The sequence below is a fragment of the Anarrhichthys ocellatus genome, unplaced genomic scaffold (genome assembly GCF_004355925.1).
Source record: "Anarrhichthys ocellatus isolate YVR2014 unplaced genomic scaffold, GSC_Weel_1.0 scaffold27, whole genome shotgun sequence".
NCBI classification, from domain to species: domain Eukaryota; kingdom Metazoa; phylum Chordata; class Actinopteri; order Perciformes; family Anarhichadidae; genus Anarrhichthys; species Anarrhichthys ocellatus.
The window spans coordinates 5,484,763-5,509,566 of NW_022280057.1; the positions used below are offsets into that span (position 1 = coordinate 5,484,763).

The 24,804-nt window shown below is 42.3% G+C and overlaps 1 protein-coding gene across 1 annotated transcript; it reads left to right on the forward strand.

Annotated features, from left to right (window-relative positions):
- Window positions 1–4,497: 4,497 nt before the first annotated feature.
- Window positions 4,498–24,669, forward strand: jakmip1 (janus kinase and microtubule interacting protein 1). The gene is made up of 23 exons (XM_031862923.1): window positions 4,498–4,981; window positions 10,188–10,514; window positions 11,012–11,344; window positions 11,872–12,033; window positions 13,115–13,327; window positions 13,742–13,855; window positions 14,152–14,298; window positions 14,510–14,644; window positions 15,325–15,384; window positions 16,542–16,670; window positions 17,422–17,550; window positions 17,741–17,824; window positions 19,581–19,643; window positions 19,976–20,074; window positions 20,963–21,064; window positions 21,144–21,197; window positions 21,300–21,365; window positions 21,558–21,626; window positions 21,772–21,849; window positions 22,833–23,042; window positions 24,125–24,190; window positions 24,404–24,480; window positions 24,580–24,669. The coding sequence occupies exons 2-22, from the start codon at window positions 10,359–10,361 to the stop codon at window positions 24,452–24,454; spliced, it is 2,520 nt and encodes an 839-aa protein (XP_031718783.1). The 5' UTR covers window positions 4,498–4,981; window positions 10,188–10,358; the 3' UTR covers window positions 24,455–24,480; window positions 24,580–24,669.
- The last annotated feature ends 135 nt before the right edge of the window (window positions 24,670–24,804 follow it).

Consider the following 24,804-nt stretch of genomic DNA (forward strand, 5'->3'; position numbering starts at 1 on the left):
TGTACAGTCTGTCAGCTGCTCCGCTGGGCGTCCACGCCCACTTTGAATTCTGCGTGTTGTGATTGGACAAAATTGACGACTAAATGCGATTTGATTGGTTGTAAAGGTAAGAAGTCGAAATAATGTCTTTCAGTCGAGAGCAATCAAACACCGAAATATATCAGGGATCCTTATTACAGTTGATTAAGCATATAATTAATGCTAAAACTGCTATGATTAAGCATAATGGTTTACATTTTAAAATATGTTTCTATATTTCAGCTTTGCTTTTTTTTTGTTATAAATCATTATTTATTATTTCTGTTTGCAACAACGTAATACAAGTTTTCTACCAGGAGATGGCAGTACACGACATGCTATCATTAATTGAATTTACAAATGTGACGCAAGCTGTGATTGTGTATTCTTATTCTTATTGTTATGATAAATAGAAAATATTACGGTATTTTAGTCAATGAGGTTTGCATTCAAAAAGACACCATGGCATTTTAAATGGGGAATAAATTACAAGCACATTTATGTGCCATACATTATCAAAGGAATAAGGTGCTGAGACTTTTACCATCCATGTAATTTCATTTTCTTTAGAATTCCCTATATTTACTATATAACTATATTTAATCACATAATCCAAACTCCATAGTATGAGAGTATGATCTGCAGAACAGGCAAATGCCGTTTGAGTGATTTATTCATCAAAACAAGCTGTGATTAGCATGTTTTACATTGTAAAAACAAAATATTGATTGTGCCCAAAGAAGAGTTTGTAACGATGCTTGGTAGTACAGGGAATTTTGCTCACATACATGTGCAATGCAAACTGCTATAAGGAGAACCGGAAAAAAGACAAGAAAAGAAACATTAAAGTTTATAAGTGGGTGACCCATGCGAAAGCAGACAAATAAAGGATTTAAAGAGAGAATAATCAACAGGACTCGGGGGGGAGTGAGATTAAAGTTCCAGTCTGGGAATGAGAGTAGATACCACATTGTGGGAAAAAGGAAATGGGGGCAGTAATTTCTTAACTGCAGCTGCATTGAAGCAGTTATGTAAATTGCTCTTGATTAGTAGATTAACGCAATCCAGTTGAGAGGATAAGCATGACGCTTGAACGGGCTTTGGTCTTTCACATGCACACCTTCAATCTATAGGCAATCTGTCTTTTAAAGAGGTTTGGACACACGTGCACTCACAGACGCAATTCCCATTAAAATTATGCAAAGCAGCTCAAACAAGATATTCGTGAGCTTGTTTTCTTTCTCTGTATCCCCTCAAGGTAGTCATGACCTATTCTAGAGCTCATGTGATGGAGACTTCCCCATCATTTTTTCTAATCTCATATCTATGTCAGTTGAAGTTATTACAGTAAAAGGGGGCTACATGACACAACAGAATAGAGACCATTAGTCTAAAATGCACTCACCCCCCTCTTTGTCTCCTATAGCGTCTAGGTAACAGGGCCCTGTATTTACAGTTCAGGCCTCACCCACGGTCTCCCCCGGCATGACCAATGACTCTCACAGGAAGAGAGACCTGAGGAGGAGCAGGAGGAGAGGACATATGGTCAGTAACTATAGCAGCCAGAAGGGTTATGTGAGAACGGACACTGACTGCGGTGAGGATGAATATTTCCATCACAACTGCAGCCCAGTAGCTATTCTGACCTTTGAAGTTTCTCTCTGCAGGGGAATGGGATGTGATAGATGTTAGCCAGCTGATACATTGGGTAAATTCCTTCTAATTACACACTATGCACTCCATAATTATCAGCTTGTTTATGTTGTGATACTAATATAAGGATAGACAACGTGTTATCATACAATCAGCCACAGATTCCACTTTGGGGAGATTTTCAGACAAGGAGTTAATCTCTTGTAATGTCTAATCGTCCTAGATCATGAACCATCTTTTATATGACCCTGTGATTAAATCATTGGCACTTCCTACACTTTTTAAGTGGGGTAAACTCTGCCAGCCCTCTATATATTGATCCGAAGCTATTGTGAGGCCTGTATGGCGAACTAGTATTATGATTCGGGGTGTGGCCAGTTTGGTGTTTTTGGAGAGCAAAATACTGGACTGTTTAATGGAACAAACGCCTCATATTTTACCCAGAAGGTCAGAAACGGAGAAAAACCCCTGTTACTGTGTTTGAAGAGCTTTTTACAAATCAAAGAAACTTCACTTTGCACACAAGTTTGTCATCTTGTTATGTTCATGCTATGAATTCAATTTTTTGGGGTACACTATGGAACATCAGGCTCAGATTGTTTTGTGACTAAGTGGTGACTCATGCCCTGCGAAGCGTAATTACCTTCATATGAAAGTTTTACGTCACCACAAGCACTCCAGACTGGGGGATAGGGGGCTACATTGTGGAAAATAGGTCAGTTTGGTGCCTGGCTTCACAAATGGATGCAAAAGTGTCTAATGTTTTCTATCTACGTGCTTAAGATAAATGCTGTATAAGAGCATAAGAAGGTTAGCCAGATAAAGTCCTCATTTGATTCTCTCTGAATACCAATGGCCGTCTAATAAAGCTAATAAGTTTAATCTGCCAACAGTCATGAATATGTTAAGCCTATTATGGACAGCTCTCATTGATATGCTAATGCTAATTGATATCCTAAGATGATAATGTTAACTTAATAAAAACAGTGACTCCTCATATTACTCATAGCTGGGCATAAGGAATGGAAATAGGCTGACTGACTAGAGGTTGTTTGGTTCTCCCCATGAAGAAATCTGTGATTAAAACGCTTGTATAACATGACCATCCAGCTTGATCACTACCCCTTCTGCTAGAAGCATGTACCTATACCATCACTTTTACACTTTAATACCACCAAAGTTATACCCTGAATGAATCTAACACCTGGGGTTGTTCTATTATCTGCAGAAGAGTTATCGCATGGCTTAATCACAAGGTTATTGTGACGTAAAATAGAATAAAGTTTCCTTTGTCCGTTTTCTGTGAAATCTCCGGTTCAGAGAGAGAGAGATAGAGAGAGAGAGAGAGAGAGAGAGAGAGAGAGAGAGAGAGAGAGAGAGAGAGGGGGAGAGAGAGGGGTACAAAAACTGCAGACCCACAAATTACCATGCTGCGGTGAACAGTAAAAATACCTCAGGCAAAACAATTAAAAGAAACAGTCATTACCGCTCTCTGACATACATTCACTCTTTGAGTCAATCCCTCACCAAAACAAAGCAGGCTACACATCCCTCCCTCTCCCCGTCTCTCTCTGCCTGCAACCACAATGTTTTTTCACTTTATCTCTCCATCTGGATGTCTGTTTGCTGGCCTCAGCAGGAACCTGAATGGAGTGCAGCTTAATACTCCAAACTCGCCCCTTTAGCTTGTCTGTTTTACCACTCAAATAATGTTCCATACATATAAAGTGCACAAGCATATACAACCTGGGAAAATGCCCGATGGTACATCAATTCTGGATGAGTGAATGACCACTGCAGGAGAGGACATTATGTTTAGACAATTACAACTCATCACTGACTGTTTGCTCTTCTCCCTCCACTTCCTTTGACCTATGTTGCCCTGCAGCAATGGGCATATGCTGCAGCCACAGAGAGCCGTCATGGTGCGCTGTGAATGGCAGACAGACAGTCACAGTGTGGAGAGGCAGCGACAGGCGGCTGTGCGTAAGTAATGCATCCTCCAGAATCTGGGTCACACACACCGCTTTCATGTTGTCAGATTTGATTTCCACTGAATTCTATAATTTGACGAGTCATATTGTCCTCAATAAATATACAGAATTAAGAGGCCTAAGGTACCTTTATGTGAAGCTTTATAGTTTCAAGGCATTACTGTTATAGATTAAGATACAGTGAGTATACAATGATGATTATGGTTAATACCTTTTAAAAAAACAAGTTATTTTTATAACGATACCTGGCAAGAATAATAGTGACCCTTATATTATTATATGTAATGGCTATCATCATCAACATCATCATCATCATCTCATGTACAGCAAGTGTAGGTTACAGAGCCAAGATACAATTGTGTTAATAACATTTTAAACAGGTATATATATACACAATAAGATACAATATTAAAGAACATGAATTCATGAAATGAAAGATGTTTAAATATGACCAAAAAGTAAAACAAACCCTTGCAGATAGAAAGGAAAGATATAAGACTAAGCTGTTATTGGCAACTTTAGCCTTACAAGGTAATACTTTGTTTCAGTGGGTATCTCAAGAATATAATGTTAAGTTTCTTTTTTAAACAGCAAAATATTGTATTGACAAATCATTTTTTTCCATCCTTTGTTAATTCTGTCTTCTTGTGTTGGTGTGTTTGTACCATCTATAGTAACATACATGGTCTGTATGCTCTATACCACCGTGACGCCCTGACGACGCACGTTTCTCCCGCACTGGCTGCGTGTCCACGCATTAACCGCGCGCGGTGTCATTCTTGAACACGCAGTCAGGTGTCGCGCTTCTATCACGCTACCGGCGACGCCCGCCCGGCGTTTCCCCCCCCTCCCCATGTTCACGTCGACACACGGGGCAACGAAACAGTTTTATTTATTTATTTATTTTTATACTCGTGTGTTTGAAATGTATAGGAACGGATGACGTCGCGCGTGCACTCAAGTGTCTGTGTGTGTGTGTGTGTGTGTGTGGGTGTGGGCGGGCGTGGAGGGAAATGTCAACGTGCGGCGCGAGAGGAGGAGAAGCCTGAAGCTTGAATCCAGTTTGTAGCTAGAGGATAATATCAGTGGTGGAAATACAACTTCAGTCCACTGCTCGCTGCTGGAAAATGTGTGTAATATCCGACGAATAAAGTTGTTACCGGTCGCTGTTAGCAGTTAGCCGAGCCCTGCATCTTTTCACGAGCTGGAGGCGAGTTAATTCATCCAGCCTCTCTTCCTGGATGTAAAGCGAATTAACGTCAGGCAGCGACGCTTCAACATCGGGCCACTTGTGAACCACCAGACCTCCATTTCAGGTAAGTTTTGCTCGGTCTGTAATCACAGATAACTTCACGTAGACTCTGACAGGGTGTTAGCTGCTGTGACATGTATCCGACATCCGCGTTGCATCTGCTAACGGAGACCCACCGACATCATGTCTGAGAGCTGTGGGTCTACCGACAGTAACGTTGACTGCCAAGCCTCATATCGACCCACATTTTTGTCTGCATCGTGAACCTGTGGGACATCTCTGGTCCCTGGCCGACTCTTACCAGCTAGCCCCCCTCCCCGGTGGATCACATTATAGTCTGTCGTCACACCGGGAGCAGCACGGTGGAAATGCTACATGACAGTCGGTTCACACACACGGAAACATCAACACGTTACAGAGTTGCTGAGTGCGCGGACATCCGACCTCGGACTCTGGAGGATGCTGCTGCAGCTGCAGCCCCCCTGCATGTCTCCGTGGGGTGTGGTTGGCAAGCCGGACAAGGCAGGCTGTCAGCAGTGTAGACGCTGTGTAGACCCTACCCTACTAATCACCCATTTGACAGCTCATTAGAGAGCGGGCCACTTGGCATTAAACCATCCCCAACATCTCCACCATGTCCCCTTATACCACACCAGTCCTCTGCCGTGCATGGACTCTGTCTGTCATAACAGCTCTGCTCCTGAGGCTCGTAAATCCGCCCCAGTGGACAGACAACATGTGTTGCACACTCACTTCTGTTTTATCAGCCTGTTAAAACCCAGATGCATGCATGTGCTAAGTATGTGTCTTTTTTTAAGTAAGGGGTATAGCTCTCATGCAGGCACTGGAACACATCTATGCTTATTATTGTGACAGGACGATGGGCTTACTGTCTATTTATGATGGTTTCATGTTCTTCACCCGACTTCCCTACTCTAGAGGTATAACATCAGTGAATGCCGACATTCACAGGAGTCCTGTTTACCCCTGCCTTATAATCCACATTCCTCTCCCTAATTTAATTCATCCCACTTATTCCTCATTCATAATCTTACCTTCCACACATGCTTTCCTGTGTGGTGCTGTGAGTAAGGGGCTGCTACCAGGTTAATCCCTGTGAGCTATGCCCACATCTTACTTCTTCATGTCTTACAGACATATGAGGGTATTCTTTATGCAAAGAGTGGTACAGATGGGTAAATGTCTGTGCTGTGTATTAATGTTTGTGTAAACCAGGGATTAGTCACCAGCCAGTACTGATTAATGTGCTCGCTGTGTAGTTAGAACGAGAGAGAGAGAGAGAATGAGAGAGAGAGGTTAATCACATTACTGACTGCACTATCATGTGTTCCTGAGGGGAGAGAGGCTATTACTGCTAACCTACACATAGATGCACCCATGCATGCAAACGCATACGTGCACATATGATATGTCTGGGTTGACTAGTCATCAGGGTCAATAACTTGTAGTCATTCTGCTGGCATAGTCTAGTTTGGTAGATCATATGCTCCACTAGTGCTGCACTTGGCTGCTCAGCCTCTCAGTGGGATCTTTACAGTGTCTTTGGAGTATCACTAGACTGCTGTGTGTGTGTGTGTGTGTGTGTGTGTGTGTCTGGAGTGTTCTGACAGTCTACCTTCTGCTGATGCTAATATGACTACAATGAGAATGTATGTGTCTATATGTACGTATGAGCCTATGAGGCATTGTAACCAATGTGCCGTATAAACAGGAGTATATATATCTCAGTCTGTCCACACCCTCACTGTTGATTTTGTTACCTAGATTGAGAAGCAATGAGTCTTTGTTTCAGCTCCCATTTGCAGCTCTTTTATCTATTTATTGGGCCTCTATGTCTCACTGAAGTAGTTCATGTTTGACACTATGGGAGTGTGTGTGTGTGTGTGTGTGTGTGTGGTCTGTCTAGCTTCGAGGAGGTCCATCTGTGTGTGTAATAAACTTGTGTTCATTGCAAAGACGTCTGTGTACCCAACAGCTTTTACTTTATATAAAACAACTTATATATACAATACTTATGTAAATACCCTGTTAATAACCTCTGCTAAAGAACAAAGCCTTAAAGTGCATTATTACATATTCTTTTTACAACACAGACGTGTAATACAATCACTCATTTAATTCTACATTAAATGTGTTTACGAAAAAGAATTGTAGGTTTTTACTAATTATTTTTTTGTAGCCAGTTAGGGACAAATATCTCCTACATCATGCCTTTTATGGAAGTTTAAATCTAATCCCAATATGCATGTTTATTCATCACGGTGACATCCTTCAGCAATCACTCATTTATTGCAATTGCACATCTCTCTGCAATTTCTTCCGAAATCTAAATCTTCCTGTGTACTGCTGTAACCCTGTTACACCACAGGCGCGTCGTTTTACAGCGAGAACAGGGATTTCCTGAAACTACAGTATATGTTTGTCACTCTTTGTTCAGCCAGTTGTAAGGGGATCAAGATTCCAACGTCCTAGCCGGGTACCAGGATAAAACCTTGATCATGCAGAGCTTCAACTAATATTCTTACGCTCCTGTATTGATGCTGATCGACGCATTTTGTTGCAGACTTTTTTTGGAGTCTCATTCTCAAGCTGCAATTTGCTTGATTGTGAAACTCCTCAGCTGCAGAGTTTCTTCATCACTTCTTTCTTGCACTCACCATCGACTGATGTAGCGCCATTGTTTAAGCTGATTGTTTCAATGCTCCATTCACTGCATTTAGCGGCACTTTTTTTCTTTTTTCAGTTTTACTTTTTGCACAAAATGACTTGTGATTGAACTGATGAGCCATAATCATTTTCTGCAGTTATGAACATTGGATCACATCAGCTATATGTGGGTGATAGCAGGGTCGATGGTGACTCTTTGATCTGGGCCATCAGTCTTATCGGTTGAAAGGTTTTTCTGAAACATTTGCGTTTTCTAGTGCGATATAAGCTGTTCATGTGTTGGCGTACATGAGGTAGTTTAAGGTACGTGAGCTGTACTGGCTTTCCTGAACTAACATTAAAGGTGTTTGGATCTATAAAATGTCCCAGTTTCCCCTATAAACTCTCAGAGTTTGGTTCTGGCTGCCAGCTTGGAAACATGTGGCTCCAGAGCACTTTGTGGGAACTGTGTGTGGTTGACGGCATATCTGGACTCGTATCAAGTGAAAGATGTTCTATAAGTTATTGATAAAGAGTTGAAGATGAAGAAAAAACAGTGAAACCATCCACTATGCCATCTTAGTGTGGGTACACTTGCTCTCTGATGGTGGCACAGGCATGCTTCAACATGCTTCAACATGCTTCAACATGCTTCAACATGCTTCAACATGCTTCAACATGCTTAAAGCAGTATCAGGGTGGAATGTGGACGGACAACAATTCTCTGTCCTTGTAAATTACGTGTGCAAATACCACTACACATGTGAGTCAAGTCTATTGATGTCCTGTAAATAAAGACATGTTTGTTAGTGATGAGAATAAGTGTAGAGAGCTTTTGTGTGCATAGATGTAAAGCTGTATCCGTCTCTAGTTGTTCTGTGTGAGAGAGTGTGTGCTTGTGTCAGTGCTTTCTGTGTGTGAATGGTCTCTCTCTCTGTTTCTGTCTCTCTCTCTCTCTCTCTCTGTCTCTCTCTGTCTCTCTCTCTCTCTCTGTCTCTCTCTGTATCTCTCTCTCTCTCTCTTTCTGTCTCTGTGAATGAGAGCGAGATCACTGATTGCCCCGGCTCAGTAACCATCACTATTCCAGCAATTGGGGGTGGAGGGATGTAAGAGGAGAGGGGGGGGAGATGGTGGAAGGTTGGTTCCCCTCTCTGGTAGAGGTTTCACTTTGCTCCTGCTCTTTCCTCTCCTGTAGGCTTAATCCTCCTCCGTCCTGTCGCTCACCCCCCCCATCCATCCCCATGGGTTTCCAATGTCGGACTGTGTGTGCTCTGTAAGAATCCATGTGGAAGAAAGCTTCCTCAAGCATCACTGCATTTCTGTCTCTCAGTGAACCTCAGAGATTGAACCAGATAACAAAATCATATGTGTGTGTGTGTACATGTGTTTTTTCAGCCCTTATACGACGCCGTTGTTTGTACCTCTGTTTGTTTCAAATCCACCGTGACACTCCTTCCCGTCATCCTTTGAGCGGAGTAGAGTTTTTGAGAGCAAGGGTTGCCTTGGTAACTATTGCTGCCATCTGTGTATGTTGTATGAATGTTTGGTAACATGTGTGTGTGTGTGTGTGTGTGTGTGTGTGAGTGTGTGTGGTTAAAGATGGAGGCGCATGCAGTCTTAATGCTTTAGCTGCCTTATCGCTGCATTATTCATTTAATAGTCAGCAGAAAGAAGTGGAAGGTTACTGGGTCACAATTCATTCCAGGGAGAGATTAAAGGAGTCTACGTTTACCTCAGGGAATGTGTGTCATTCATAATGAAATACGCCCAAAATACACCGGATCACACAACAGTAGTCAGTGGGGAAAGAGATGAGGAGTAGAGAGAAAACTAGTCATCATAAATCCTTATGTATTTGCCTTGTTTTGTCAGTGATAACCTTATTGGTTGCAACTCTTTTGAAAATCAAATAATTGTGAACATTCTCTTGTTTAGCTGTAATTTGAGAGGCTCTTATAACGAGATAAATAATGCTCTCTGCAGTGAATCCTGTATGATTAGAACCATTAGAGACAAATCTTGCAATTATATTGCACTGATGGAGGAAGTGGAAGGATCAAACGAGAGTAATCGAGGCAAATGCGCTCTACATTCACCTGGTCCAAAGATTCAAGAGAAAATCAATCGCTTATCTATTTGAAACAGTAATTTATTTCTAAGTGGACTACAGTGACACGACGGCTCTTTATTCTGTATAATATGTGAGCAGGTACAGAACAGACTGCAGGATCTCTAGAAAAGGAATCATCAAGGTTAATTATTTCATTTATTAGTCTAGAGAAGTGTTAGGGAGATGTGACAGGCCAGAGACCATCAGACACATTTTCATGCACTGAGGCGCTTAAGTACAGTCCAGGGTCTGGGATAAGGTGATAATAAATGGCCCACGCCACATGTGTATATTACAGAGGAGAGTGTAAATGTTAGTCCCAAAAATAGTCTGTTTTCCCCTGGCTGTAGTGCGTCATGTGGCTTGTGTCCAGTGCACTGTGCAGAGTAGTTTGGTGTAACCCAGTTTTTAACACTGACTCTCTCTCTCTGTCTCTCTCTCTCTCTCTCTCTCTCTCTCTCTCTCTCTCTCTCTCTCTCTCTCTCTCAAACAGAAACTCTCAGCAACCTCCAGCAATGATGTAGAGCTGACAACGATACGATGATGATGATGATGATGATGATGCAGGGCCTCGCACGGAGGTGGAGCAGCGATTGACTCTCTCCTCCTTTTTTTCGCCACACCTTGGATTCTATGTCCGTCCTGATTGGGCGGCCGTACTGCGATGTCCTCAACCATGCCCTCTGCGGCTCCGCCCCTTAAGAAGGGCAGGAAGCCGGACAAATCGGAGGTGATGACCGACTCGGTGCAGGCCACCAACGAGGAACTGAGGAGCAAAGTCCTGGACACCCAGATTGAGCTGCAGCAAGAGCGGGGCAAGGTGAGGAGGAGCGTACACCACATGGCCAACCAGCATGATAGTTATTCAGTGGCTGTTAGGCCTGACTATGTGCAGTCTAACACTGTACATAGTCTTGGAAAAGCTGTCTGGGCGGTTTGCCTCTCCTTGCATCATCTGATTGACACACAAACCACCTCTTTGTGGCCTCTGTTCCCTTCTCTGCATCCGTCATGGTTGTACTTAGCAGTAACAGGACCTGGAGTCAGCTCTTACTGGGCCATGCTTTAAACGTTTGCACTGTGCATAAAAAAACATCTGCAAGAGGGCATGTGGCAAGCAAAAATCTTTTTGAATTAACATTAATTTCAGCTAAAACGATAACTGTTCTCTATGTGTCTATTGCTCCCTGTTTAGGGATAAACATCCGTTTTGTTTTAGACTGCCAGCACTTGGTCTGGAGGCAAATGGATGAACACACTGGCTGCTTGATTGAATTCCAATGCAACTTTAATGGCAAAACGTCCCACTCTCTCCAGGTATGTAAGCTCCGTGAGCGGCTCCAGGAGCAGCGGCAGGCTCGGGAGCTTGAGCAGCACAAACATGCTGTAGCACTCACTGACCTGCGCGCCAAACTCCACGAAGAAAAGCTACGCGAGATAGCGGCCGCCCGCGAGACCCTCGCTCGGCAGCATGAAGTGGAGCTGGCCCGGGCCATCAAGATCAAGGATGTCGAGGCGCAGAGGCTCCAGGGTCTCGTGAACGCTCTGAGAGACGGCGCAGCCGACAAGCTCAAAAACGCCCTACTCGGAGAGGCTCGGGAGGAGGCCAGGAGAGCTTTTGATGGGGAGAGGATAAAGCTACAGCAGGAGGTAGGTTATAGCATGTATAGGGGACGGTAATGCAGTATTAATTATGTTTTCAATAGAGATTGTGGACTAATATGAACGTGGTAAGTATTAACTGTAATTCTGCTGTCAAACCGTATCTAGTATGCTCTGCTTCTAATAAACTAGAGCTCGGTCCACTTCTGTGGTTTGTTTGTTTGTTTTGTTCTCACAAAATTATAGAATGAGTTTTGCAGATTGGATATTTTCTGAGGGCATTGTATATATAAGAGATTTTTTTTGTTGGCATGTGTATTTTGTGTGTGTGTTTGTTGATGTGGGACTGTGTCAACTTTTGTGACTCTGCTGCTGAAAAACAGGAAACCGTGTGGAAAAGCCTGTTGCCAAGCTATTGTTTTCGATGCAGCCTTTCCAGACAAACAGGACATCTATCATTACAACTGTCTAATGGGATAGGACGTGTGTTTATACATGTGAGTGTCACTCTCTTTGTTGTTTTGGTTTTGTGTGTATTAATATTATCGTCTTATGTTTTTTTGTTTTTTTTTTAGATCCAGGAGCAAAAGACAGCCAGGAAGCAAGCTGAAGAGGCGCATGCAAATGCTCTGCAGGCCGATAAAGCCAAAGCAGCAGATCTCCGCACAGCCTACCAGCAGCACCAGGATGAGGTGCATCGCATCAAACGTGATTGTGAGAGAGACATCCGCCGACTGGTGAGGCCTCATGCTGCTGGGACGACACACATTAGAGACACTGCATACAGTATGTCTTATCTTTAATGGACAAGGCCACTAGCTAACTCTTTCGATGAAGGATAATATATTCAAATATTGCCTTCAGACACAGTTGACAGTATACCTGCTGGTGATTCTTTAATAGCATATAACATTTACATTTATTAGAAATGATTTAGTCTATTTGACCTTTATTTACCTTCGTAGGTTGATTCACATTTTTATATTTACAGCCTGTGTAATATTGCTCAATCATTTTTAATATACATGACCAAATAAGCAACAATCAATCACACCCATGTGAGCTGATCTCTCTCATCAGGGCTGTGTGGGTGTGCTTATATTACCAGTGGTCTGGCCAAATAAGGAAACCAGGCAAACGCTCACAAGTGTCATTCCATTTACTGGTCTATCTCAACATGTGGTTCTTATCTGCAAAAATAGAACTCTGTATACCTGCTGCAGTTACTCATTAACCCCATTACATACAGTGTGACTACATCATGTACTACTGTTTATAAAGGAATGTTTGAGCAAGGAGACTTAATAATATTTGGAATCAGAGTAGTAAAATAGTAAAGCATGGCTCATTGAGGGAGACCAGGCAGTGCAGGAAAAAACAGCGTTAAAGAACAAAATACAGAGGGAAGTAGAGGGAACATTTGTCAGAAGAAGTTGTGTGAACACACAGCAAGAGCAAAGCTTCATAAATGAATCACAGCTGGAGCACTATATATTAAAAGTTAAAACACTGTCGCTCTCTTAATCTGTTCACGGCCAACGGAGCATGCATCTGGTTAGACTAAAGGTGTAGCCAGTGTGGGACTTCAGGTTGAAAGTTGTTTCATGCTAAACCTAATTGTTTGCACATAAATAAAACAGAAGAACAATGTACTTCATATAAACCAGACACAATTTTTGCTGAATTTCAGAAACATTTTTCATCGTATTTCCACCAACATGATCTCAGAAATATGTGCACTATATAATACACCTTATTCCAGTAATGCTGTAACTGGGATTCAATGGGAAACCGCCTGTCTATCCATCCCTCTGATAGATGGATGAGTTGAAGTCGAAGGACCGGGTGATGTCTGCCCTGGAGAGGGAGCTGGGGCTGCAGGCCGGCTACGCCCAGAAGCTTCAGCTTCAGAAGGACGCTCTGGACGAGCAGCTGGGTCACGTACGAGAGGCTGAGAGGCACAACCACGGCAGCCCAAAGAGAGAGCTGGTGCCTGGGCTGGGGGACAACTCGGACCTGCTCAACAACCAGGTATACACATACATGTGCATGTCATTCTCAAATGTGCACATGAGACCAAATTACAGGAATTAAAGTTATGTCACAGTATTAGACGAACATGAATTTTTGAAGGCTTTTTTCTTTTACTGGTGATTTAGATATTATTTTCATCATAGAAAAAAAGTATAATTGTTTAGACCTTGATTTAACCTTTAATTGGGCTTTAAAACATTCTTTATGGCAGGGCCCAATGTATATACAGTATACTGTGTATATTGTGTATACTGCACACACAGGTCCACAGTTTCACAGTGAAATGGCATCTCATCCTTCATCACATCACCTCCTCTTTCCCATCCCCCTCAATTACCTACCTGCCTGCCTGCCTGCATGTACTCCCTTTTTTAGTTTTCATCCTCCTCTCCTCTCCCCCTTGCTCCACAGGAGGTGGAGGAGCGGGACATGAGGAGGTTCCAGCTGAAGATTGCGGAGCTCCACTCGGTCATCAGGAAATTGGAGGACAGGAATGCGCTGCTGGCCGACGAGAGGAATGAACTAGTGAGAAACACTAACGCACACAGAAGAACACGTATTCAGTGATTATAGAGATGCAAATAAACACACACACACACGGACGTAAATACATGCAGTGATTATAGGACACACATTGTTACACTAAGAGTACAGAAATACACACATAAATAAACATACATGCCTGTGAAATGTGTGTTTAAAACATATTTTCTAAGCCCTCCAGCCTTCATCTTGCCTCTCCTGCTCAAACTGTAAATTCCTTGTCACTAAAAGACTTAAGATTGCATTGTTTCCCCTCCCCGTTTCCTTCCTGTGTCCAGTTGAAGCGGGTGCGAGAGGCCGAGAGCCAGATGAAGCCCATGTTTGAGAAGAACAAGCGTCTGTCCAAGAAGAATGACGACCTCATGCAAACGCTGCAACGCATGGAGGAGAAACTGAAGAACCTGAGCCGAGACAACGCCGAGATGGTGAGATGCATTCAGAATATCTTTTACTACCACTACCCTCGGTTGGTTTCCTCTTCTCTCTGTCACCAAAAAGGCAGCGAGCCCTCTACTAGCTAGCTATTTGAGGAGAAGCATGAAATAATTCTCTCAACAATCATTACGTGACGCCTCTCTCTCTCTGTCTCTCTCCTTCAGAAGGAAAAAGCCACCTCCTCTCGGCCCCCCCCCACAGCAACAATCCATTCAGTCGCAGCTGAGGCGGCCAAGCTCCCTGACAGACTTGAGCCATGCCCACGAGGAACAGGAAGTGGAGTTCCTAAAGCTGCAGGTTTCGGAGCAATGTGGCATCATTGACGAGCTCACGCAGGTCCGGATTTGACTCAAACCACATTATATTTTGTGAAGAAATCAATCCAAATTCTAATTGACTTTAATGTGTGTCACGTTTTGCTGCTTTTAACATATAACCTGGAAGATTTTCTGGAAAAGAATCAAAGATTGTCGTATTATGGGAGAGGACTGGTCGGTAGAGGCTGTCAGATAATCTGAATCTGTGTTGTGAGTTTATCTCCATAAGACATTTTGGCTCACCAGGGACTACCAGCACTAGCCCATCATTTCTTCCTCTGTGCCTTTTGGATCCCTGTGGATTAAAGGAATAGGTTATATATTTTCAGAAGAGGCAGTTGTTTGGTGCAATGTCTTATTGGTGTCCGAAGATTTCAACACAATCTCTAATTAGCAGAGAACGTCTCATTTATTCATCTTCCAACACTATTTTCTGAACCTTCATCACAGCCCGACTCATCACAAGGGAATCGACCTCCATGCTTTATTCTTATGATAATATTGTTTACTGTCCACCGTTACCACTTCATCTCAATTATCAGTACAGTTTGATTTTCATTTTCTTGTTTGCAGACACTGCTGCATGACGTACTATATTGTGATGCCGGTTGTTGTTTTGATGGAGCCGTGTGAAGCCGATGCAGCTCACCGCGTCTAAAGCTCAGACGTGAGGCTGATCGACTGTGTGTTTGCCTTCAGGAACGTGACCGATTGGTGATGGGCAAAAAGAACCGGAGGAAACCTCTCAAACTGTCTAAAGTAAGTGTTTTCAAATGGCCAGTGGTGCATAACTAAGCAACTACCTTATCTGAGGTTGACTGATCTGAGTGTGTGTGTGTGTGTGTGTGTGTCTGTCTCTGAGCCTGTTTGAGTTTAATTGGGCTCAGGAGGCAGTGATGACAGTATCCCTCACAGGTGGGAGCATCACGCTGAGCACACATGCAGCTCCTGCATGAACCAACCACCATAGCTAGAGGACAATTATTTGTTTATTTTCGTTGTTGCTTTATTTAATTTAATGTATTTAGTGTTATTATACGACCATGTTTAACTTAACTTGTGTGCAACAGTTTGTGTCTTTCTATCTGTGCTTCCCTGTGTGTGAATAAAGAGAGAAAAGGGATTCTGGTAACTAATTGGGTGTATGCATGTTTGGACTAAAACACCAGGGGACATTTTCTATGATGTTGCTAGGAGGAGTTTGTTGATGCATGTCAGTTGTTTTCTCCCACCTCTCCTGCTAGAACTAGTTTGTCACCTTGGCGAGGTGGATACAGGTTTGGCAGAGCGGCTTTTGTTTTATTGGACTGCATACTAGAGCTTGGAGACAAAAAGCAGAAGCTGGCGTTTAGTTTTTTCTGTAGGAGTACTTTGATTGTAAACAGAAGCTTTGTTGTCTTTTTTTTCACTCTGTGTGGGAGTGCAACGGAAAGCAATTGCGCTTTCTGGACGTTACTAAAGGCCCCGGAGCTCTGTACATATCAGCTGGTACAGCCCGAGATACGATAGACTTATTTTGGGGATATTCTTTATCGGTTTGTGTTGGTGTTTAGTAGCAACATGACAGAGTACATCCTACTCATCCTCTACTTCTCGACCTTTATTTGCCTCTGTGCCCTCGTCTGCCTGTACTTCTCTGGTTGCCAGGAGATGACTTATAAACATGATGGTAAGGACTCGGTGGGCTTTGAAAACGTTGATAGAAACAAACCTGATCTGATCAGATTTACTTTGCCTTGTTTTCACAAGTTATAGACAAAATGTTGGTGAATAAGCAAAACAATGAAGCTTTCTTTTTTTTCTTAAACGGAGGTAGACGTGTGGTGGATTTACTAGCTTTATTGAATTCAAACAAAATGTATGGGTTTTATTTAACAATGTGCTTATTCTCTGTTTTCCCTTCTTCCTTTTTGCAGAGGCATGTTGTGGAGACATATTTTGGATTTGACGAGGAGTCGATAGACTCTGAGACCTCCTCTCTGACCTCCTACAACACTGACCTCACTGACCGCACGCCTGCAACTCCAGAGGAGGATTTGGAAGAGGTACGGAAATCCTCCGTCTACATTGAAAGAATTTAAACTATATTCTACAGTTCTAACAACTGAAAGATGTATCTGCATAAATATTGAGATATAAGATTCAAGAGATTATATTTGTCACATATTGACACATGCAAGTAAGTTACTTAAAGTGAAATGTTGTACAAGTAGAAGAAATTATAAATAGCTAAGTAAACAAAACACCTGTAAAAAATGTACCAGAATGAGCTAAATATACAAAATAGTAAACGTATACAAAATAGTAAACATAGTTTAAAGTTAAAGGGTCGTCCATTTATAGTCCTCGATAATATGCACCCCAGGGTACTTGAAGCTGGTCAAACTGGAGTCCTGTTGATTTCCAGTGGCATGTAAGACCTTTGACGCTGCCCAGCACGGTCCACAATCAGCTCTTTGGTTTTACTGATGTCTGGAAAGGGGGGGTTAGATAGCCCCCTCCTCCAGATATACCGCCTCGTCTTCATTTGAGATCTGGCCCACCACGACTGTGTCATCATCAGCCAACTTTATTGTGGTGTTGGACCTGTGTTTGGCCAAACAGTCTGATGTGTATAAGGAGTACAGCAGTGGGCTCTGCACTCAACTTTGGGGGGCTCCAGCGTGCTGAGTGTAGTACCTGAGGATAACTGATGGGCTTATATTTTGTTTTGGTAAAGGCTTGTGTGTTTGTTTGACCCTGTCTCTTTTTAATATATCATTTAATATCTTTAATTTATATTTTCCTTGCATAAAGACCTTTTGCCGTGAAGAGTCTGAGCTTCGTTTCCGTCAGTTGACCAGAGAGTACCAGGCTCTCCAGCGGGCCTATGCTCTTCTCCAAGAGCAGACAGGGGGCTGTCTGGATGCTGAGAGGGAGGCCAGGGTTTGTACTGCCACATTTATCACTCTGCACCGTTTAGCCATGATCCAACAACAAATGTCTTTCTTTCCTTTGCAAAAAAACTATACGTACTTTGGACATCAGGAAGTGAATATACTGTAAATTATTAAAGTATATGTTTTTAGGAATGTAAAGTTGCATCTTCCCTGATTGCTGATCTCTCCCTCCACAGACACGTGAGCAGATGCAGATTGAGCTCTGCAGCTGCCAGGCCAAGATGGTCGACCTGGAGAAGGCCCTGGCCGAGAGGGGGCAGGTAACAAAGACGGGGGATGGTGACAGGAGCTCGCTGGCCCTCCTGCATGTCTGTCTGGCTGCTCTGCTCCTGGTCGGGCGCTATGCTGACCGGGTCTGCCGCAGAATCCTCTGATGTCACTTCCGCATGTTCTTCCGCACAGTCTGTCCCTCCTTGTTGGTGCTGTTTCTTATTATGGGGCCTTTCAATGATGATGAGCCCTGAGAGGAGGCTTAAACCACTCTGGTTCCTGTCAGCTATGAAGACATTGATACACTGGTAGTGATGCACCAATCGATCGGCTGCCGATTGTTAGCGTCCGGTTTTCAGCTGATCGGCCATGTGTCAGTGTGGACGTTCTTCAACGTGAATGAAAAAGCTCACAAATTGGCACAACTGCACAACTGCAAGTCCAAAATAAGCCGTGGAGCAACAGCAACCCAGCTAATGTTAACGGAGGTTGCATTTGGTTGCATTATGATGCGTTCCAGCACTTCAGTAAAAATGAGTATTAGGCGAAGGTAAATTCAAACGCTATCATGATGTATTCAAATATAATTTTGTGAAATTTAGTTTTCGGTGAGAAACATGCATAAATAATGCTGTTTGAAGGAGATGTTTTTACAGCAATATATAAAAAATATGTCGGAGAGGGAACTAGGGCTTTGACCGGTTTAACGTCCTAACACTAGCTCTAAACATCGTATAATACATAGTTAGAACTACTACTGCACAGATGTTTTTTTTAATCAAAAGTTTTTAGATAAAAATACAATCATTTACATCCTAATCATTTGGATTGTGTAAAATAACGACTATAGATGACAATAAAGTAAAAAGACAACATTTCAATTTTTTGACGGATTACAGTGACCTAAGGACAGTTGAAATTATTCTTCAATAATACATTTAACTATCAATTATAATTCCTACAAAGAAAATCGGAATCTGAAAAAATTGAAAACGGCAGGTCAGATTAAAAAAAATTAAAATGCAATACATATATACAAAATCTTAAACCAGTAATGTTTTACCTTTTCTGATTATGAAAACGCTGCTGCATGATGATGTGGTGCCGTTGCCTCATAGCAAGAGGACTCCCCCTGGGTTCCATTCACAGGCTGGACGGGCCTTCTGTGTGGAGTCTGCATGCTCTGCGTGGGTTCTGTCTGGGTTCTCCGGCTTCCTCCCACAGTCCACAGACATGCAGCTTAGGTTAATTAAAGACTTAATAGATGGATGTACAGAAGTCATCATAAAACATCTTGGTCTGAGAACTAAGCCAGACCTTTTCATGTAGAAAAAAAACGACTATTTTCTCAATCTAAGTAGATTAAAAGAACTTTATCATTTAGCACCTTAATTATTACCTACTGACTATCATGAGGAACATTGGACTTATTATGACTCATATCACTACTCTTAGTTTCTTATTTGTCACTGCACGTTTTCTGCATGTTGCCTGTTCCACTGTGGCTTGATCCATCTGTGAATTTGATTTGCTGCTCTGCTGTTTTTCCCCTCGGATTGCCTTCTGTTCCTCCTGTTACTGTCAACGCTTGATGACTGTGAATGCAGCTCCTTTACGTGTCATCTAAAGAGAGCTCTTTATTTCTCTGGATCAATAAACTTTTGCCACTGCCACTCTGTTCCTGTCTGTGTCTCACTTGCATGTGTCATTTGGAAGTATATTTGATGGTGTTGTGGATGCTTCCCTTCCTTTTCTCTTCCTGACGGTGTCATTTGTTGCTGATGTTGTGTTTGGTTGTTGTGGCAGGATTCAAAGTGGGTGGAGGAGAAGCAGTACTTGCTCAGGACCAACCAGGAACTTCGCGAGAAGGTAGATTGCATTAGTCCATACTCATTTCTTTAGGCAAGTATTCAATACCAGCTGTCAGCATTTGACAATTTTCTATTAATTGTACTAAAGTTGATCCCAAAAAGGTTTGAAACCCGTAATATGAGTTGGCCATAATTTGAAGAAAAAAAGTAAAATTCATTTTCAGAAGATTGAATGCTATTATGAGATAATTTGGGATGATTCTTAGTTATCTAAACTATGATATCTACAGGACATTCCTTATCTAGTGTTCATAATGCTTTGTAAACCTTGTCAAACCATTATAACAAAGGTTTGTTTGTGTGTGCGTGTGTGTGTGTGTGTGTGTGTAGATGTGTGTGTTGCAGCGGGCGGAGTCGAAGCTGCAGGCCGAGGTTCAGGATGCCCGGGATCAGAATGAGCTGCTGGAGTTCAGGGTGCTTGAACTGGAAGTAAGAGACTGTACCATTGTCAAACTGTCACCTGGAGGCGACAACAACAATCTCAGTTCCAGACGCAAGACCTACATACAGTGACTCAGACAGACGGAGAGACAGACAGACGCACTCACACAGTCCTCCTCTTCATGCATCTGTGTTTTGCATGGCAGCTGTGTGCACACCCCCTCCACTGAACTGGAATATTTTTTTAATGAGAGTATGTTGTGTTAAGATGAATGTAATTTTTAATTGAATAAAAATGTATTTAAGTTCAATATTCAATCCCATCTATGTTCATTTTGTCTCTCATTTTTGCATGTGTGTCCTACGTTTTGTTTACATTTTCCATACGATTACAGCTAATGTCCATGGATGGTTAAGGAATGATGAACAGTGAAGTGTAATTTACAGATTTTAATATTTTATTCTTTAGTATTAGGGTTAATAAACAAGTTAGGTTACTGATCTAGAGGTTGAAAGGCATTCATATCGGTTGATATTGCGGTTATGTGTCGGGTGTGCCTGAATGTAGACGGAGTGGCATCTGTTTGAGATCACATTCTCAGTTTTGAGTTTCAGCATGTGTTTTCAAACTCCCTCGTTGTTTGTGGTTTGGTTTCCCATTTAAATCTATGGGTTTCATTTTGGCAGATCCCGACCATGTTTTCAGTGTCATGTAAGTAAATCACTCATTCACTCCCTTTTCACACTCGGTTACATTCAGTATCTGTCAGTCGCAGTGCGCCTCCATCAGTGTTAAGATGAGCTATTACATTACAGTTGGACTTGTAGTCTGGCAGATGTCATGAAGTTTCTAGATGTGTGTGTGTGTGTGTGTGTGTGTGTGTGTGTGTGTGTGTGAGTGTGTGTGAGTATTCACATGGTATGTACTTTCTTTAGGAGAGGGAGCGGAGATCTCCTGCCCTCAATCTTCACATGTCTGCGTTCCCTGAGAACAGCAGCAGTGCCCTGCAGAGCTACTGTCGCCAGGAGGGAGTCAAGGTGATAAAACACACAAACGCACACTATTTTCCCTTTGAGATGACACGCAGTCAACATGATGTCTGGTTTTGACCTGCAGGATGTAATCATTCCTGAGCTGATGAAGAAACTGGATATCCTGGGGGATAACGGGGTGAGTTCAAACACACTGTTGGATTGAAATAAGATAGATGTTTTTTTAAATCTGGTATTCTTGAATTTCAGACTCTTATAACTTCTGTTGTGTTTCCTGTAGAATCTCAGAAATGAGGAGCAGGTAGCGGTGATCCAAGCAGGGACAGTGATCTCACTGTGTGAAAAGGTGAGTGAAAGGCCTTTCAGACATGTTGGGTTTTTGCTGACACCCAGTGGACACACGTATTCATAATACTTAATTTATTCTGAAAACAGCCACTACATTCGAGTCAACTGTAAAGTTAAACATGGATGATAATAATACAGCTATTTTAGCTTCTGAGAACGCATTAATCACTCGCCTTTCCTCCCTGTACAGTGGTTGAAGCAGATAGATTGCACAGAGACCGCCCTCACACAGAAGATGATCGACCTGGAAAATGAAAAGGTGAATAATCTATTTATTTTTGTGCTGTTGTAATGTCAAAAAGCACCCAGATGTAAAATGTTCCTGATTCTACAGTATGTACTGTTCTCCTCTGTTCACTTGTGACACCGTGTCCTGTGTTAAATATGATCACATCTTGTTGCAGGAGCTTTTCAGCAAGCAGAAGGGATTCCTGGAGGAAGAGTTGGACTACAGGAAGCAGGCCTTGGATCAGTCCTACATGGTACGGAGCCTGGAGCAGTATAAGTTGACCAAAGCCTCTCAAATAGACAAAATGCACTCATTTATATTGATTACAACATTAACCAAGGTTGTATACAAGGAATAAAGCTTCATGATGAAGTGATTCAGGGATGCATATGGTGCAACATTGTCATTCCAGCATGACATAAACATTTGGAACCCCATTTAACCTCATGAATGCAACGTCCTCCATAAAGGTAAAATTGTGTTGGGATACTGCATCTTTTACCACTGAAGTCTAAATTCTGTCAACAATGTTAGGCACTGAATTGATATTTGGCTTCTTGTTTATTGGTCTAATGCTCTTTGTATCTTCTGAGAAGGCCAGTCTAAAGTCCTCTAAAATTGTAGAAAATGTGAAGATGAAATGCCTGCATGAATATCCTGTGTAACTTGCTTCAAGTAGACAACTGGTGAAGTTGAAGTTAGATTTTGTTAGCATGAATGATCTTAAAACATTCTCCCCCTCCTGACTTAATTAGGCTGCACCCAGAAAACAAAAGTTAACACTTAGGTCACTCTCTATATAACTCTAACCATCTGACCTGGTCAGTTTTATTTTGGTTTGTCTTTATGGTTCCACTTTATATTGTGTTGGTGAAAGCTTGTTTTGTTTAAAATGGTAACTCTGCTGGAACAGTCGGGCAACTTGAATTCATTTGTAGGGGACAGAATAAAAACACGGTTTGTGTTGTTGATATAATGAAGTTGCCATGTGACGGTCGAGCCTAAATAACCCTTAATATAAAGTGGAACAATGTTCCTCATATCTGCCATGGTCACAGTGGTGTATTTGTGTGTGTGCTTTTGTGTGCATATGTGTATCCGTTTGTATGCTTGCCTCCATGTGTGTGCCTGTGCATGCCTGTGTGTGTTTCTGCATGCGCATGTGCACGTCCATGTGTGTGTGTGTGTGTGTGTGTGTGTGTATGTTTGTGTACCTGTGTGTGGCTGGCTGTGCAGAGGATCGAGGAGCTGGAGGCCACGCTGTATAGCGCTCTGCAGCAGGAGCAGCCGGCATGCCAGGCGGTGGCCGAGTCGCTGACAGACAGGCAGAGGGAGGAGCTGAGGCTAGCCGTGGAAAAGCTGCGGCGTCAGATTCTCCGGCAGAGCCGGCAGTATGACAGTCAGATCTTACAGGAGCGCATGGAGCTCCTACAGCAGGCCCAGCAGGTAAGGCTTAAAACCAATAAAGTCAGATTACTGAGTCCTGCCCTCCCTCAATCTGACCCCTGGTACCTGTCTGAAACGTCTGACCCCACAGACCTCTGGTGCTATGAGAAAGATGCAGTATCCCTGTGTGTGCAACCTGTAACCCTATCTGTACGTTTATATGTAGAAGAGTGACAGGATGAGACAGAATGACTTTGTGTCTGTGAGTGTGTGTATATCATTGTGATCTGAATACCCCCCTCCCACACACACACACACACACACACACACACACACTCCTTCCGTATCCCTCCACTCTGCAGTCCCCACATTAGTTTTACCCCCATGGCTCGTACAGTATATGTGATTCATCCAGTACATCAACAACCACTGCACCTTAGATTTGATTTGAATCAGTTGTACTGTAACTTACTAACATGGTTTTCCTAATCTCTAACCATAGAACACTTAAAACACAATCAGCTACTCCTGAAATATACTTACTAACTAAATATTGTTTCAGTTTATAGATTGATCCAAAAGTTTCCTCACAGTCGGGCTTTAAATGTCCTGGCTGACTCGATGTTCTAGTAATTGAGACTGAACCTGCTTGTTTTTATTACAGAATGGTAAAGCTGTGTTTGGTTGAAGCGTTTAGCATCAGCTCCACCAAAGATACATTTGGAGCAGATGATATTTAATTAAAAAGCTGTTTTTAGTTTTAAAATTCCAAGTCTGTCTGTGTGTGTTTGCCAATTAATTTGTATCTTTTATATATATATATATATATATATACTCCAGCTAGATGAAAGATTTAACACTAATATGTTATCCTGCAGTCGGTGAACAAGCTGCTCGGGCTTTAAGTCTCACTGATGGAGTCACTGTTCACTGTTAAATCTGCTCTTCGGTTGCCATGGCAGCTCATTCTTACCCAATGCAGCTACCATGGAGACAGAAGGCATGATGGGAAGGAGGCAGAGTATTTAGAGTGTATGCGGGAATAGTTGGATTCCGGTCTTATTATCTGTTTAGCAACTCTTTCTTTTGTTAGATTGTGTGAGATCTGGCCAACACTAACCACGTCTGTGTTTGCCTTGCAGAGGATTAGAGAGCTGGAGGACAGGCTTGACTTGCAAAAGAGACAAGTAAAGGAAATAGAGGAAAAGGTACATATTCACATTGTTTGTTTCTATCTTTTGAAGCTTTCTCTTGTGGCTGGTAGAGTCTGTGTGTTACGTGACAAGAGAAAGGTTATCAAGAGAGAATGTGAAGGAGTTTGCATCTTCTGTACTGATGACGTGTGTTATTGTATTAACTTCTTGACTGTCTTTCTCTTTCCCCTTTTCACCTATTGATTAAACCCCTTTTTGTTCCTTTAGTTTTTGTTCCTCTTTTTGTTTTTCTCTTTAGCATTTATTCTTTGGCCTTAATGAAAGTGACCGTGGACCCACATCAGGTAGCACCTTTATTCTCTGTGTCATGTCAGTATTTATGACAGTTATAGCGTTGCTAGTAACAATAATGATGAGGAAAGAATCTGTGTCCTTTCTCTTAGGTGTTAAGCTGCTTTGGAAGCAGGCGAGGACGAAACTAAACCTAGTTGTTTTTTATGCATTTGTAGACAGCTCATGGAAACCCCATTGCCTTTTTGATAAATGTGCACTTTTGACCCATACCTGGAATGCAAACATATTTGAAACTGTAATAAGTAACCAGATATACATGAGATTAAAGTGAGATTTATTTATGAATAACATTTACTATCGTGGTTCTTGGACCT